A 16156-nucleotide genomic window follows, 5' to 3' on the forward strand; every position below is an offset into this window, starting at 1 on the left:
TGTGTGAGCTGGGCTGTAGCTGGGCTGTGTGTGTTTGTGTGAGCTTGGTTGTAGCTGGGCTGTGTGTGTTTGTGTGAGCTGGGCTGTAGCAGGGCTGTTTGTGTGAGCTGGGCTGTAGCTGGGCTGTGTGTGTTTGTGTGAGCGGGGTTGTAGCTGGGCTGTGTGTGTTTGTGTGAGCTGGGCTGTAGCAGGGCTGTTTGTGTGAGCTGGGCTGTAGCTGGGCTGTGTGTGTTTGTGTGAGCTGGGCTGTAGCTGGGCTGTAGTTTGTGTGAGCTGGGTTGTAACTGGGCTGTGTGTATTTGTGTGAGCTGGGTTGTAGCTGGGCTGTGTGTGTTTGTGTGAGCTGGGTTGTAGATGGGCTGTGTGTGTTTGTGTGAGCTGGGTTGTAGCTGGGCTGTGTGTGTTTGTGTGAGCTGGGCTGTAGCTGGGCTGTAGTTTGTGTGAGCTGGGCTGTAGCTGGGCTGTGTGTGTTTGTGTGAGCTGGGCTGTAGCTGGGCTGTAGTTTAGCTGGGCTGTAGCTGAGCTGTAGCTGGGCTGTAGTTTGTGTGAGCTGGGCTGTAGTTTGTGTGAGCTGGGCTGTGTGTGTTTGTGTGAGCTGGGTTGTAGCTGGGCTGTGTGTGTTTGTGTGAGCTGGGCTGTAGCTGGGCTGTGTGTGTTTGTGTGAGCTGGGTTATAGCTGGGCTGTGTGTGTTTGTGTGAGCTGGGCTGTAGCTGAGCTATAGTTTGTGTGAGCTGGGTTGTAGCTGGGCTGTGTGTGTTTGTGTGAGCTGGGCTGTAGCTGGGCTGTGTGTGTTTATGTGAGCTGGGCTGTGTGTGTTTGTGTGAGCTGGGCTGTAGCTGGGCTGTAGTTTGTGTGAGTTGAGCTGTAGCTGGGCTGTAGTTTGTGTGAGCTGGGCTGTAGCTGGGCTGTAGTTTGTGTGAGCTGGGCTGTAGCTGGGCTGTAGTTTGTGTGAGCTGGGTTGTAGCTGGGCTGTGTGTGTTTGTGTGAGCTGGGCTGTAGCTGGGCTGTAATTTGTGTGAGCTGGGCTGTAGCTGGGCTGTAGTTTGTGTGAGCTGGGTTGTAGCTGGGCTGTGTGTGTTTGTGTGAGCTGGGCTGTAGCTGGGCTGTAGTTTGTGTGAGCTGGGCCGTAGCTGGGCTGTAGTTTGTGTGAGCGTGCGTGTGTTTTCCCAGTACGGTGGTTATACAGTAAGTTCAAACATCCACTCCCAGACTAACCTCTGTCTGGATGAACGAACGGATTGTGATGATTTAGGATAACATTAGCCATCAGTAGCTGTTTGGTTCAATCCTGGGATGGAATAGAAGAGTGGACACACTGTGGTCCCTTGCGGTCTAGTTAGTGTAATATGCTACTGTCATTTGACCGCCCCACACACCCCCTCCTGCACCCCCCCCCCCCTGCACACACCCCCCCTCCTACACACACCCCCTCCTACACCCCCCCCCCCCCCCCCCGCACACACACCCCCTCCTACACACACACCCCGTCCTGCACCCTCCGCTACACACACACCCCCTCCTGCACACACCCCTCCTCCTACACACACACCCCCTCCTGAACACACACCCCTCCTCCTGCACACACACCCCTCCTCCTACACACACCCCTCCTCCTACACACACACACCCTCCTGCACACCCCCCCTCCTGCATACACACCCCCTCCTGCACACACACACCCTCCTACACACACCCCCCCTCCTACACACACACCCCCTCCTGCACACACACACCCTCCTACACACACCCCCCCTCCTACACACACACCCCCTCCTGCACACACACACCCTCCTACACACCCCCCCCCCTCCTACACACCCCCCCCCCTCCTGCACACACACCCCCTCCTACACTCCCCCCCCCCTCATAACCCCCCCTCCTACACACACACACCCTCCTACACACACACACCCTCCTACACCAGTATCGTTAGGGAATTGTGGAATCACAGGCAATGCTACAATAAATCCAGGCTAACAGACACAAACAGTTGAATTGTACACACTGATTCAATAGCCCCTATGGCCCTTTATGAACCAAATGACCCACCCACCATAACAAGAGCTACACACACACACAGAAATGCATCAGTGAGGCAGCCCAACAGCAGCCATAATGCTGCTCATCGAGGGTCATTTATAATCCCCCATTTTGTGAAGTCCCTAGCCTGGTACAGCAGCCACGGTTTATCAGAACCCAGTCTCTCTCTCTCTCTCTCCTCTCTCTCTCTCTCTCTCTCTCTCTCTCGCTCTCTGACACCAGTGGCCATACCTCAGTTACAGACCCAACCCTGCTCTCTCTCTACCTCCTTCTCCATCTCCATCCCATTTTCTCTATCTCTCCCGCTCTGTCTCACACCTTCATCCTCCCATCCAATTCTCTGTTCCCCCCTCCTTGTCCCTCGCTTCCACACTGTCTCTCTCTCCCTCCTTCTCCCTCCCTCAAGGACCAATAGATAGCCTGTCTCTCCTCTTTCTCCCTCTTTCTCCCTCCCTCAAGGACCAATAGATAGCCTGTCTCTCCTCTTTCTCCCTCCCTCAAGGACCAATAGATAGCCTGTCTCTCCTCTTTCTCCCTCCTTCTCCCTCCCTCAAGGACCAATAGATAGCCTGTCTCTCCTCTTTCTCCCTCCTTCTCCCTCCCTCAAGGACCAATAGATAGCCTGTCTCTCCTCCTCCCTCCCTCAAGGACCAATAGATAGCCTGTCTCTCCTCCTTCTCCCTCCCTCAAGGACCACTAGATAGCCTGTCTCTCCTCCTTCTCCCTCCCTCAAGGACCAATAGATAGCCTGTCTCTCCTCCTTCTCCCTCCCTCAAGGACCAATAGATAGCCTGTCTCTCCTCCTTCTCCCTCCTTCTCCCTCCCGCAAGGACCAATAAACAGCCTGTCTCTCCTCCTTCTCCCTCCCTCAAGGACCAATAGATAGCCTGTCTCTCCTCTTTCTCCCTCCCTCATGGACCAATAGATAGCCTGTCTCTCCTCCTTCTCCCTCCCTCAAGGACCAATAGATAGCCTGTCTCTCCTCCTTCTCCCTCCCTCAAGGACCAATAGATAGCCTGTCTCTCCTCTTTCTCCCTCCCTCATGGACCAATAGATAGCCTGTCTCTCCTCCTTCTCCCTCCCTCAAGGACCAATAGATAGCCTGTCTCTCCTCCTTCTCCCTCCCTCAAGGACCAATAGATAGCCTGTCTCTCCTCTTTCTCCCTCCCTCAAGGACCAATAGATAGCCTGTCTCTCCTCTTTCTCCCTCCCTCAAGGACCAATAGATAGCCTGTCTCTCCTCTTTCTCCCTCCCTCAAGGACCACTAGATAGCCTGTCTCTCCTCTTTCTCCCTCCCTCAAGGACCAATAGATAGCCTGTCTCTCCTCTTTCTCCCTCCCTCATGGACCAATAGATAGCCTGTCTCTCCTCCTTCTCCCTCCCTCAAGGACCAATAGATAGCCTGTCTCTCCTCCTTCTCCCTCCCTCAAGGACCAATAGATAGCCTGTCTCTCCTCTTTCTCCCTCCCTCAAGGACCAATAGATAGCCTGTCTCTCCTCTTTCTCCCTCCCTCAAGGACCAATAGATAGCCTGTCTCTCCTCTTTCTCCCTCCCTCAAGGACCAATAGATAGCCTGTCTCTCCTCTTTCTCCCTCCCTCAAGGACCAATAGATAGCCTGTCTCTCCTCCTTCTCCCTCCCTCAAGGACCAATAGATAGCCTGTCTCTCCTCTTTCTCCCTCCCTCAAGGACCAATAGATAGCCTGTCTCTCCTCCTTCTCCCTCCCTCAAGGACCAATAGATAGCCTGTCTCTCCTCCTTCTCCCTCCCTCAAGGACCAATAGATAGCCTGTCTCTCCTCTTTCTCCCTCCCTCAAGGACCAATAGATAGCCTGTCTCTCCTCTTTCTCCCTCCCTCAAGGACCACTAGATAGCCTGTCTCTCCTCTTTCTCCCTCCCTCAAGGACCAATAGATAGCCTGTCTCTCCTCTTTCTCCCTCCCTCATGGACCAATAGATAGCCTGTCTCTCCTCCTTCTCCCTCCCTCAAGGACCAATAGATAGCCTGTCTCTCCTCCTTCTCCCTCCCTCAAGGACCAATAGATAGCCTGTCTCTCCTCTTTCTCCCTCCCTCAAGGACCAATAGATAGCCTGTCTCTCCTCTTTCTCCCTCCCTCAAGGACCAATAGATAGCCTGTCTCTCCTCTTTCTCCCTCCCTCAAGGACCAATAGATAGCCTGTCTCTCCTCCTTCTCCCTCCCTCAAGGACCAATAGATAGCCTGTCTCTCCTCTTTCTCCATTCTTCTCTTCGCCCTTTTCTTTAACGCTCCTCTTTTTTCTTGTCATGCAATCACTGAAAAACTAGCATGTGTCTGACATGGTCTCCAAGGCAACGGCAGTTAAAACGAGAAGGGAGGCGGGGGCTCATTCAGTGTGTGAATGACAGAGAGGGGAGAGGAGAGGCAGTGCAACCCACAGCGCTGAGCACACACAAACACACACACACACACACACACACACACACACACTGAGGGGAAAAGAAAAGGAGAGTAGGCTGGGAGACAACTAACACACACACATATGCAAACACACACACTGCAACACAGTGACCTCTGGCTTTGACTGACAGCCCAGAGCAGAGCCCCTCCCACTGTGTCTCTAATCTCTGTGGCATGTAGGGTGGAGTGAGGGGGAGAGAGTGGGAGAGGGAGAGGAAGGATGAGGAGTAGGGGTTGAGGAGAGTGAAAGGGGAAAAGGGCAGACAATGCAAGGACAGGGTCAAGAGGAGGGTGAGGAAGGGTGAGAGGGGGTGAGGTGGGCTGTGGAGTGATGACCCAGGTCTCCCAGAGCCCCTTCATACGTCCTCTTCCCCACACAGCCCCTCTCCCTCACTCATTCTCTCCTTCCTTAGTCCATGTCCCTCTTTCTCTACCGGTTTCCTCCATTGCCATTGCTTGCCTCTCTCTCTCCCTCACACCTCAAAGAGCACATGTAGGCCAGAGGCATAATCAATCCATCTCTCTCTCCCTCTCTTTCCCTCCCTCCTTTTCTCTCTCTCTCTCCCTCTCTTTCCCTCAGCACAACACAGTGGGAGCTCTGTGGCCTTCTCTTACAGATCTCCATTTCAAACCCCTCCGTCTCCGACAGACAACAAAGACAGAGAGAGAGAGATGGAGAGAGAGGAAGAGAGATGGAGAGAGAGAGGGAACGGGGGACAGAGAAGGACTGATAGATGAGAAATCAGAGAGACAGTGTGAGGTCGCAGCACAGTAACACATTCAGCTCTATGGATTATACAGTACACTCAGCAGCTTCCTTTACCACAATAATACATTCACCTATTGCTGCTGGTATACTCTGACTGACATCAGTAAGACTGACTGACGGCCTCGTTGGCAGGGTGATTGTCACCTGTCAGTCATTTAGATCCCAGCTGACAGGAACACACATACTCTATTGAACTCCTATTGACAATATGATCCAGTCATTAGGACACACTGACACTGTAATCATTCTGTCACTCATTTCCCCCAGCAGTTCCTGTCTGTTCCAGTGAAGCAGGATGGATTTATGCTCTATATCCTCATATACAGTATATGATACACGGGAGGATCTATACTGTATACTGTAGCTCTGCCCTGTCCTGCCCTGCCCTGTCCTGCCCTGCCCTGCCCTGCCCTGCCCTGCCCTGCCCTGCCCTGCCCTGCCCTGCCCTGCCTGTTCCTGTCCTGCCCTGTCCTGTCCTGTCCTGCCCTGCCTGTTCCTGTCCTGCCCTGTCCTGTCCTGTCCTGCCCTGCCTGTTCCTGTCCTGCGCCACCCAGGCCCCAGAAGTGAGCTCTTTAACCCTCTTCCGTACAGATTCACTACTAAACTGCCCTTAAATTCCCTGCCCAGTCCTCCCTATGTACCTGCCCTATGTACCTGCCCTATGTACAGCTGCAGTGATCAGTATCTTTGCCCTGCTCAGTACCAGCCAAGCCCTGTGCTGTTCTATACAGTAGGGTTACCAACCAGGCAGAAACAGAAGAGAGCTCTTTGCCCTCTATCCCTTCCCCTCCCCTGCCCTGGCCCTCCCTCCCCTTCCCTCTCTTCCCTCCCCTCCCCTGCCCCTCCCTCCCCTTGCCTCCTCTCTCTTCCCTCCCCTGGCCCTCCCTCCCTCCCCTTGCCTCCCCTCCCCTCTCTTCCCTCCCCTGACCCTCCCTCCCCTTGCCTCCCCTCCCCTCTCTTCCCTTCCCTTGCCTCCCCTACCCTCTCTTCCCTCCCCTTGCCTCCCCTCCCCTCCCCTTGCCTCCCCTCCCCTCTCTTCCCTCCCCTGCCTTTCCTTGCCCTGCCCTGGTCCTACGAGTGTGTTCTCTGCTGACGGTAGCAGATGAATAATTTATCTTCAGTAAGTGTCAGTGTAGACACCCCGCTGCTACTGGGAAGCGAGAAGAGAGGGGCTAGGATTAACACACACTGTATAGAAACACATTCAGGCACACAGACAACAGAGAGAGTTTCTATTTCACCAAATGTGGATTTGTCTTGTGGTCAAAGACCTGTCAAAGCATTTCTGAAATGCAAAAACATATAGACATATATACTACATGCAGGTTCACACACTCATACATAGAACCTTGGACATACATACTACATGCAGGTTCACACACTCATACATAGAAACATGGACGTACATAGAAAGTACTCATACCATTATAGAGTGAATTTGATGAATTAACTCAGGCTTCTATTGTAACAGACAAAAATATGTTCTACAGCTAGAATTCCCTCTCTCCCTATTCTACCTCTCTATACCCCTCCCCTTTCCCTCCCTCCCTCTCTCCCTATTCTACCTCTCTATACCCCTCCCCTTTCCCTCCCTCCCTCTCTCCCTATTCTACCTCTCTACACCCCTCCCCTTTCCCTCCCTCCCTCTCTCCCTATTCTACCTCTCTATACCCCTCCCCTTTCCCTCCCTCCCTCTCTCCCTATTCTACCTATCTATACCCCTCCCCTTCCCCTCCCTCCCTCTCTCCCTATTCTACCTCTCTATACCCCTCCCCTTTCCCTCCCTCCCTCTCTCCCTATTCTACCTCTCTATACCCCTCCCCTTTCCCTCCCTCCCTCTCTCCCTATTCTACCTCTCTAAACACCCCTCCCCTTTCCCTCCCTCCCTCTCTCCCTATTCTACCTCTCTATACCCCTCCCCTTGCCCTCCCTCCCTCTCTCCCTATTCTACCTCTCTATACCCCTCCCCTTGCCCTCCCTCCCTCTCTCCCTATTCTACCTCTCTATACCCCTCCCCTTGCCCTCCCTCCCTCTCTCCCTATTCTACCTCTCTATACCCCTCCCCTTGCCCTCCCTCCCTCTCTCCCTATTCTACCTCTCTATACCCCTCCCCTTTCCCTCCCTCCCTCTCTCCCTATTCTACCTCTCTATACCCCTCCCCTTTCCCTCCCTCCCTCTCTCCCTATTCTACCTCTCTACACCCCTCCCCTTCTCTCCCTCCCTCTCTCCCTAGGCTACCTCTCTATACCCCTCCCCTTTCCCTCCCTCCCTCTCTCCCTATTCTATCTCTCTACACCCCTCCCCTTCTCTCCCTATTCTACCTCTCTACACCCCTCCCCTTTCCCTCCCTCCCTCTCTCCCTATTCTACCTCTCTATACCCCTCCCCTTGCCCTCCCTCCCTCTCTCCCTATTCTACCTCTCTATACCCCTCCCCTTTCCCTCCCTCCCTCTCTCCCTATTCTACCTCTCTATACCCCTCCCCTTTCCCTCCCTCCCTCTCTCCCTATTCTACCTCTCTATACCCCTCCCCTTTCCCTCCCTCCCTCTCTCCCTATTCTACCTCTCCATACCCCTCCCCTTGCCCTCCCTCCCTCTCTCCCTATTCTACCTCTCTACACCCCTCCCCTTTCCTTCCCTCCCTCTCTCCCTATTCTACCTCTCTATACCCCTCCCCTTTCCCTCCCTCCCTCTCTCCCTATTCTACCTCTCTACACCCCTCCCCTTTCCCTCCCTCCCTCTCTCCCTATTCTACCTCTCTATACCCCTCCCCTTTCCCTCCCTCCCTCGCTCCCTATTCTACCTCTCTATACCCCCCCCTTCCCCTCCCTCCCTCTCTCCCTAGGCTACCTCTCTACACCCCTCCCCCTTCCCCCCCTCCCTCTCCCTATTCTACCTCTCTACACCCCTCCCCTTTCCCTCCCTCCCTCTCTCCCTATTCTACCTCTCTACACCCCTCCCCTTTCCCTCCCTCCCTCTCTCCCTATTCTACCTCTCTACACCCCTCCCCCCTTCCCTCCCTCCCTCTCTCCCTATTCTACCTCTCTACACCCCTCCCCTTTCCCTCCCTCCCTCTCTCCCTAGGCTACCTCTCTATACCCCTCCCCTTTCCCTCCCTCCCTCTCTCCCTATTCTACCTCTCTACACCCCTCCCCTTCCCCTCCCTCCCTCTCTCCCTATTCTACCTCTCTACACCCCTCCCCTTTCCCTCCCTCCCTCTCTCCCTATTCTACCTCTCTACACCCCTCCCCTTTCCCTCCCTCCCTCTCTCCCTATTCTACCTCTCTATACCCCTCCCCTTTCCCTCCCTCCCTCTCTCCCTATTCTACCTCTCTATACCCCTCCCCTTTCCCTCCCTCCCTCTCTCCCTATTCTACCTCTCTATACCCCTCCCCTTTCCCTCCCTCCTCTCTCCCTATTCTACCTCTCTATAACCCTCCCATTCTCTCCCTCCCTCTCTCCCTATTCTACCTCTCTACCCCCCTCCCCTTCTCTCCCTCCCTCTCTCCTAGGCTACCTCTCTATACCCCTCCCCTTTCCCTCCCTCCCTCTCTCCCTATTCTATCTCTCTACACCCCTCCCCTTCTCTCCCTATTCTACCTCTCTACACCCTCCCCTTCCCCTCCCTCCCTCTCTCCCTATTCTACCTCTCTACACCCCTCCCCTCCCCTCCATCCCTCTCTCCCTATTCTACCTCTCTACACCCCTCCCCTTTCCCTCCTCCCTCTCTCCCTATTCTATCTCTCTACACACCCTCCCCTTCTCTCCATATTCTACCTCTCTACACCCCTCCCCTTGCCCTCCCTCCCTCTCTCCCTATTCTACCTCTCCATAACCCCTCCCCTTGCCCTCCCCTCCCTCTCTCCCTATTCTACCTCTCAATACCCCTCCCCTTCCCCTCCCTCCCCCTCTTCCTATTCTCTACCTCTCTACACCCTCCCCTTCCCCTCCCTCCCTCTCTCCCTATTCTACCTCTCTACACCCCTCGCCTTCCCCTCCCTCCCTCTCTCCCTATTCTACCTCTCTACACCCCTCCCCTTTCCCTCCCCCCTCTCTCCTATTCTACCTCTCTACACCCCTCCCCTTCTCTCCTATTCTACCTCTCTACACCCCTCCCCTTCCCCTCCCTCCCTCTCTCCCTATTCTACCTCTCTACACCCCTCCCCTTCCCCTCCCTCCCTCTCTCCCTATTCTACCTCTCTACACCCCTCCCCTTTCCCTCCCTCCCTCTCTCCCTATTCTATCTCTCTACACCTCTCCCCTTCTCTCCCTATTCTACCTCTCTACACCCTCCCCTTGGCCTCCCTCCCTCTCTCCCTATTCTCCCTATTCTACCTCTCCATACCCCTCCCCTTCCCTCCCTCCCTCTCTCCCTATTCTACCTCTCCATACCCCTCCCCTTCCCCTCCCTCCCTCTCTCCCTATTCTACCTCTCTACACCCCTCCCCTTTCCTTCCCTCCCTCTCTCCCTATTCTACCTCTCTATACCCCTCCCCTTTCCCTCCCTCCCTCTCTCCCTATTCTACCTCTCTACACCCCTCCCCTTTCCCTCCCTCCCTCTCTCCCTATTCTACCTCTCTATACCCCTCCCCTTTCCCTCCCTCCCTCGCTCCCTATTCTACCTCTATACCCCTCCCCTTCCCCTCCCTCCCTCTCTCCCTAGGCTACCTCTCTACACCCCTCCCCTTTCCCTCCCTCCCTCTCTCCCTATTCTACCTCTCTACACCCCTCCCCTTTCCCTCCCTCCCTCTCTCCCTATTCTACCTCTCTACACCCCTCCCCTTTTCCCTCCCTCCCTCTCTCCCTATTCTACCTCTCTACACCCCTCCCCCTTCCCTCCCTCCCTCTCTCCCTATTCTACCTCTCTACACCCCTCCCCTTTCCCTCCCTCCCTCTCTCCCTAGGCTACCTCTCTATAACCCCTCCCCTTTCCCTCCCTCCCTCTCTCCCTATTCTACCTCTCTACACCCCTCCCCTTCCCCTCCCTCCCTCTCTCCCTATTCTACCTCTCTACACCCCTCCCCTTTCCCTCCCTCCCTCTCTCCCTATTCTACCTCTCTACACCCCTCCCCTTTCCCTCCCTCCCTCTCTCCCTATTCTACCTCTCTATACCCCTCCCCTTTCCCTCCCTCCCTCTCTCCCTATTCTACCTCTCTATACCCCTCCCCTTTCCCTCCCTCCCTCTCTCCCTATTCTACCTCTCTATACCCCTCCCCTTTCCCTCCCTCCCTCTCTCCCTATTCTACCTCTCTATACCCCTCCCCTTCTCTCCCTCCCTCTCTCCCTATTCTACCTCTCTACACCCCTCCCCTTCTCTCCCTCCCTCTCTCCCTAGGCTACCTCTCATACCCCTCCCCTTTCCCTCCCTCCCTCTCTCCCTATTCTATCTCTCTACACCCCTCCCTTCTCTCCCTATTCTACCTCTCTACACCCCTCCCTTCCCTCCCTCCCTCTCTCCCTATTCTACCTCTCTACACCCCTCCCCTTCCCCTCCATCCCTCTCTCCCTATTCTACCTCTCTACACCCCTCCCCTTTCCCTCCCTCCCTCTCTCCCTATTCTATCTCTCACACCCCTCCCCTTCTCTCCATATTCTACCTCTCTACACCCCTCCCTTGCCCTCCCTCCCTCTCTCCCTATTCTACCTCTCCATACCCCTCCCCTTGCCCTCCCTCCCTCTCTCCCTATTCTACCTCTCAATACCCCTCCCCTTCCCCTCCCTCCCCCTCTTCCTATTCTACCTCTCTACCACCCCTCCCCTTCCCCTCCCTCCCTCTCTCCCTATTCTACCTCTCTACACCCCCGCCTTCCCCTCCCTCCCTCTCTCCCTATTCTACCTCTCTACACCCCTCCCCTTTCCCTCCCCCCTCTCTCCCTATTCTACCTCTCTACACCCCTCCCCTTCTCTCCCTATTCTACCTCTCTACACCCCTCCCCTTCCCCTCCCTCCCTCTCTCCCTATTCTACCTCTCTACACCCCTCCCCTTCCCCTCCCTCCCTCTCTCCCTATTCTACCTCTCTACACCCCTCCCCTTTCCCTCCCTCCCTCTCTCCCTATTCTATCTCTCTACACCTCTCCCCTTCTCTCCCTATTCTACCTCTCTACACCCCTCCCCTTGGCCTCCCTCCCTCTCTCCCTATTCTCCCTATTCTACCTCTCCATACCCCTCCCCTTGCCCTCCCTCCCTCTCTCCCTATTCTACCTCTCCATACCCCTCCCCTTCCCCTCCCTCCCTCTCTCCCTATTCTACCTCTCTACACCCCTCCCCTTGCCTCCCTATTCTACCTCTCTACACCCCTCCCTTGCCTCCCTATTCTACCTCTCCATACCCCTCCCCTTGCCCTCCCTCCCTCTCTCCCTATTCTACCTCTCAATACCCCTCCCCTTCCCCTCCCTCCCTCTCTCCCTATTCTACCTCTCTACACCACTCCCCTTCCCCTCCCTCCCTCTCTCCCTATTCTACCTCTCTACACCCCTCCCCTTCCCCTCCCTCCCTCTCTCCCTATTCTACCTCTCTACACCCCTCCCCTTCCCCTCCCTCCCTCTCTCCCTATTCTACCTCTCTACACCCCTCCCCTTCCCCTCCCTCCCTCTCTCCCTATTCTACCTCTCTACACCCCTCCCCTTCCCCTCCCTCCCTCTCTTCCTATTCTACCGCTCTACACCCCTCCCCTTCCCTCCCTATTCTACCTCTCTACACCCCTCTTCCTATTCTACCTCTCTATACCCCTCCCCTTCCCCTCTCCCCCTCCCTCCCTCCCCCCTCTGCCCTCTCCTGGCCACCCTCTTCATAATCAGAGCCCAGTGAGCCGTGAGACGCACTTAAGCGCCGACCGGCGGTAACCTCACACCACGCTACAGCTAACACACACACACACACACACACACACACACACACACACACACACACACACACACACACACAAACACACACACACACACACACACATATGCACACACATACACACACTAACACACACATTCATCCACCCTCTCCCTCTCCTCTCCTCCCCCTCCCTTTCTCCCCCACTTAGTGCCGTACCATGCCTGTCTTGAATAAAACACACGTCACCACTTACGGGCTGGCTTACCTGATGACTGATAACAGGCTAGAGAGCAGCCAGTCAGCCAGTCAGTCCTTATTCACTATGGCCAGACACACAGCTCAGCTTACACACTCATGGCAACACACACCAACAACAGGAGACAGAGGCCCATTCTTACCAGTCCCAAGCTACTTCACATGCACCCGACTCGAGTCACACATCTTTTATCCCACTTGAGCGCTTTCTCACAAACACGTGAAAACGCTGGTATGCTCACACGCACAGACACTAACCCAGACACACCAAACCCCCACAACAGCTTACCTGGCAGGTAGTAGAGAGGTGCTTTTAGTCCAAACATGGTTAGAGTCATATAGATAGAAGACAATGTGGTACGGAGATCAGGGCAGCAGTCCTGTCCTGGAGGAGTATGGTGGTACAGGGCGGCTGTGCCCTCGGTGTCACCCAGCAAGGAGGCTCTGTGTGTGGGGAGGCTGGGACTCAGCCTGTCATCCCAACTCGCTGGTCCTAGCTAACGGAGCGTGATGCTGGGACCGCCCAGCTGGCTAGGACACACAAACACAGTGTCACAGACACACACTGTCACACACACACACACACACTGTCACACACACGGAGAGCGGTGTGAGGGTAAGTCCCTGGGCACGCCCCCGCTCACGACCCCCTCGCTCTCTCCCCTGACCCCCTGGGTTGGGTCACACACTCCCTCTTCGTCTCTGCACAGCGGGAGGTGACACACACACTAACGCCACACACACACACACACACACACGGGGCACACAAACACACACACACACACACACACACACACACACACACACACACACACACACACACACACGGGGCACACAGACCAGAAGCTGAAGAAAGAAGCAGACCAGAAGTGTCTGAGCTCAGGGAGGATAAAACAGACGAAGGTAAAAGAGGTGTAATCCTGCGGAGGAGAAGAACGACAGAATGATTCCTGGGATTGTCTTTTATCCCTCCATCCCAAGACAAATGATCAGAGGAGAGCGTGGTTTCTTCCTCCGCCCGCTGCCTGCTGATCTCAGTCTGTCTCTCTCTTTCCTCTTCCTTTTTCTCTCCCTCTCACTCAGAGCCGACACGGAGAGGAGGAGGAGAGGAGGATGAGAGGAGGAGGGCATAATGAACTCCCTCCAGGCTACAACACAGCCAGATAGTGAGGGAAGGAGGGGAAAGAGAGAGACCGAAAGGGAGGGGAAAGAGAGAACGAAAGAGGGAGGGAGGGATGAGAGTGAAATGCTGGCCATTGCTGAATTTCATGCGAGAGATAAAACGAGAGAGAGAAAATGAGAGAGATAGTAAAAAAGAGAGAGATGGAGAGAATTGGAAGCTGGCCTGAGTGACAGCTGATTGGGCAGCCCTAATGACAGCGAGGGACCAACGATAATCATGGGACATCTGCTCAAATGACACTTCACCGGGGCCACCATCCCAGAGTCACCGGCATGCAGAGAGAGAGATGAGGAGAGGAAGATGGGGAATCAAGTGCAGCTCAACAAAGGAAAGCTATGTGTGAGAGAGAGACGAGAGCACAAACCTCAGGCATCTCGCCTGCCTCCATTCCCCTCCAACTGAAAATGAGACTCCGATTATGGGTTCAGTGTGTGTGTGTGTGTGTATGTGTATATATGTGAGAAAGAGAGATAAAGAGGGATAAAGAGAGAGAAAGAGATAGAGATAAAGAGAGAGAGAAAAATAAGAAAAAGAGAGAGAAAGAGAGAGAGAGAGAGAAAAAGAAGAGAAAGAGAGAGAAAGAGAGAGAGAGAGAGAGAAAAGGAGAGAGAGATAAAGAGGGAGAGAGAGAAAGACAATGAGCCTTGGCCAGGGTTGCAATCTGAGCCCTGCACTCTTCAATATTTACATCAATGAATTGGCCACTATTCTAGAAAAATCCTCAGCCCTTGGTGTTAGTCTCCACCTATCCCTGCTGTCACCCACAGCACATGTCCTACAGCAGAGCCTGGACCTGCTAGAGCAGTACTGCCAGACCTGGGCCCTGGCAGTAAACCCCCACAGCACATGGCCTACAGCAGAGCCTGGACCTGCTAGAGCAGTACTGCCAGACCTGGGCCCTGGCAGTAAACCCCCACAGCACATGGCCTACAGCAGAGCCTGGACCTGCTAGAGCAGTACTGCCAGAACTGGGCCCTGGCAGCAAACCCCCACAGCACATGGCCTACAGCAGAGCCTGGACCTGCTAGAGCAGTACTGCCAGAACTGGGCCCTGGCAGCAAACCCCCACAGCACATGGCCTACAGCAGAGCCTGGACCTGCTAGAGCAGTACTGCCAGACCTGGGCCCTGGCAGTAAACCCCCACAGCACATGGCCTACAGCAGAGCCTGGACCTGCTAGAGCAGTACTGCCAGACCTGGGCCCTGGCAGTAAACCCCCACAGCACATGGCCTACAGCAGAGCCTGGACCTGCTAGAGCAGTACTGCCAGACCTGGGCCCTGGCAGTAAACCCCCACAGCGCATGGCCTACAGCAGAGCCTGGACCTGCTAGAGCAGTACTGCCAGACCTGGGCCCTGGCAGTAAACCCCCACAGCACATGGCCTACAGCAGAGCCTGGACCTGCTAGAGCAGTACTGCCAGACCTGGGCCCTGGCAGTAAACCCCCACAGCACATGGCCTACAGCAGAGCCTGGACCTGCTAGAGCAGTACTGCCAGACCTGGGCCCTGGCAGTAAACCCCCACAGCACATGGCCTACAGCAGAGCCTGGACCTACTAGAGCAGTACTACCAGACCTGGGCTCTGGCAGTAAACCCCCACAGCACATGGCCTACAGCAGAGCCTGGACCTACTAGAGCAGTACTGCCAGACCTGGGCCCTGGCAGTAAACCCCCACAGCACATGGCCTACAGCAGAGCCTGGACCTGCTAGAGCAGTACTGCCAGACCTGGGCCCTGGCAGTAAACCCCCACAGCACATGGCCTACAGCAGAGCCTGGACCTGCTAGAGCAGTACTGCCAGACCTGGGCCCTGGCAGCAAACTCCAAAAAGACTCAAATAATGATTTTCCAGATAAGATCCAGATCTCAGGGAATTAGACCAAAGTTCTCAATTGGTACAAAATATATAGAGTACTGCACACACTACAATTATTTAGGTAAAAAAGCTCAACTGTACACCTTAATAAGGCAGTGACTGTACTGAGAGAGAAAGCACGCAGGGCATTCTACACCATTAAAAAAACAAATTGAAATTGAAATACCTATTAATATTTGGCTAAAACGAATTGAATGTGTCATTGAACCAATTGCACGTTATGGCAGCGAGGTGGGGGGTCCACTTGCAAAACAAGATTTCATCAAATGGGACAAACACCCCATTGAAACCCTGCATGCAGAGTTCTGTAAGATTCTCCTACATGTCCAGAGGAAAACTACAAACAATGCATGCAGGGCAGAATTAGGCCAATATCCACTAATAATAAAAACTCAAAAAATAGCAATTCAGTTTTGGAAACATCTAAAATACAGTGACCCCCTCTCATATCATTACCAAGCCCTGCAATGCTAAGAGCTGAGCAAATAAAAGAGTCCCCTCATCCAGCTGGTCCCGATGCTGAGTTCACAAACCAGTTCTACTAACACACTGAAGCCTCAGGACCAGAACATCCAATCAATCAGGATAAACCAAATTACAACACAGTCAAAACAAAACTACATTGCTTATTGGGAAACACAAACACAAGCACAAAGCAGAATGCAGTGCTATCTGGCCCTAAATGGACAGTACACCATGGCTAAATATTTGACCATGGTTACTGATCAAAACCTTAGAAAAACCTTGACAAAGTACAGGCTCAGTGAG

General features: G+C 54.4%; 1 protein-coding gene across 2 annotated transcripts in view; it reads right to left on the reverse strand.

Moving 5' to 3' along the window:
• The window catches only part of LOC110506108 (genetic suppressor element 1), a 418800-nt gene that overhangs the window by 148244 nt on the left and 254400 nt on the right, over positions 1-16156 (reverse strand). Inside the window, exon 1 of one of the 2 annotated variants that reach the window (XM_090222430.1) lies at positions 12618-13887. The exons of the other annotated variant lie outside the window; for it this stretch is intronic. Within the exon in view, the coding sequence (XP_090078556.1) occupies positions 12618-12666 (49 nt within the window). The 5' untranslated portion in view covers positions 12667-13887. Of the gene's footprint in view, positions 1-12617; positions 13888-16156 lie in introns of those variants that run through there. 2 annotated transcript variants of the gene reach the window in all.

The sequence above is a fragment of the Oncorhynchus mykiss genome, chromosome 26 (assembly GCF_057628025.1).
Source record: "Oncorhynchus mykiss isolate SJ-2025 chromosome 26, ASM5762802v1, whole genome shotgun sequence".
Lineage (NCBI taxonomy): Eukaryota > Metazoa > Chordata > Actinopteri > Salmoniformes > Salmonidae > Oncorhynchus > Oncorhynchus mykiss.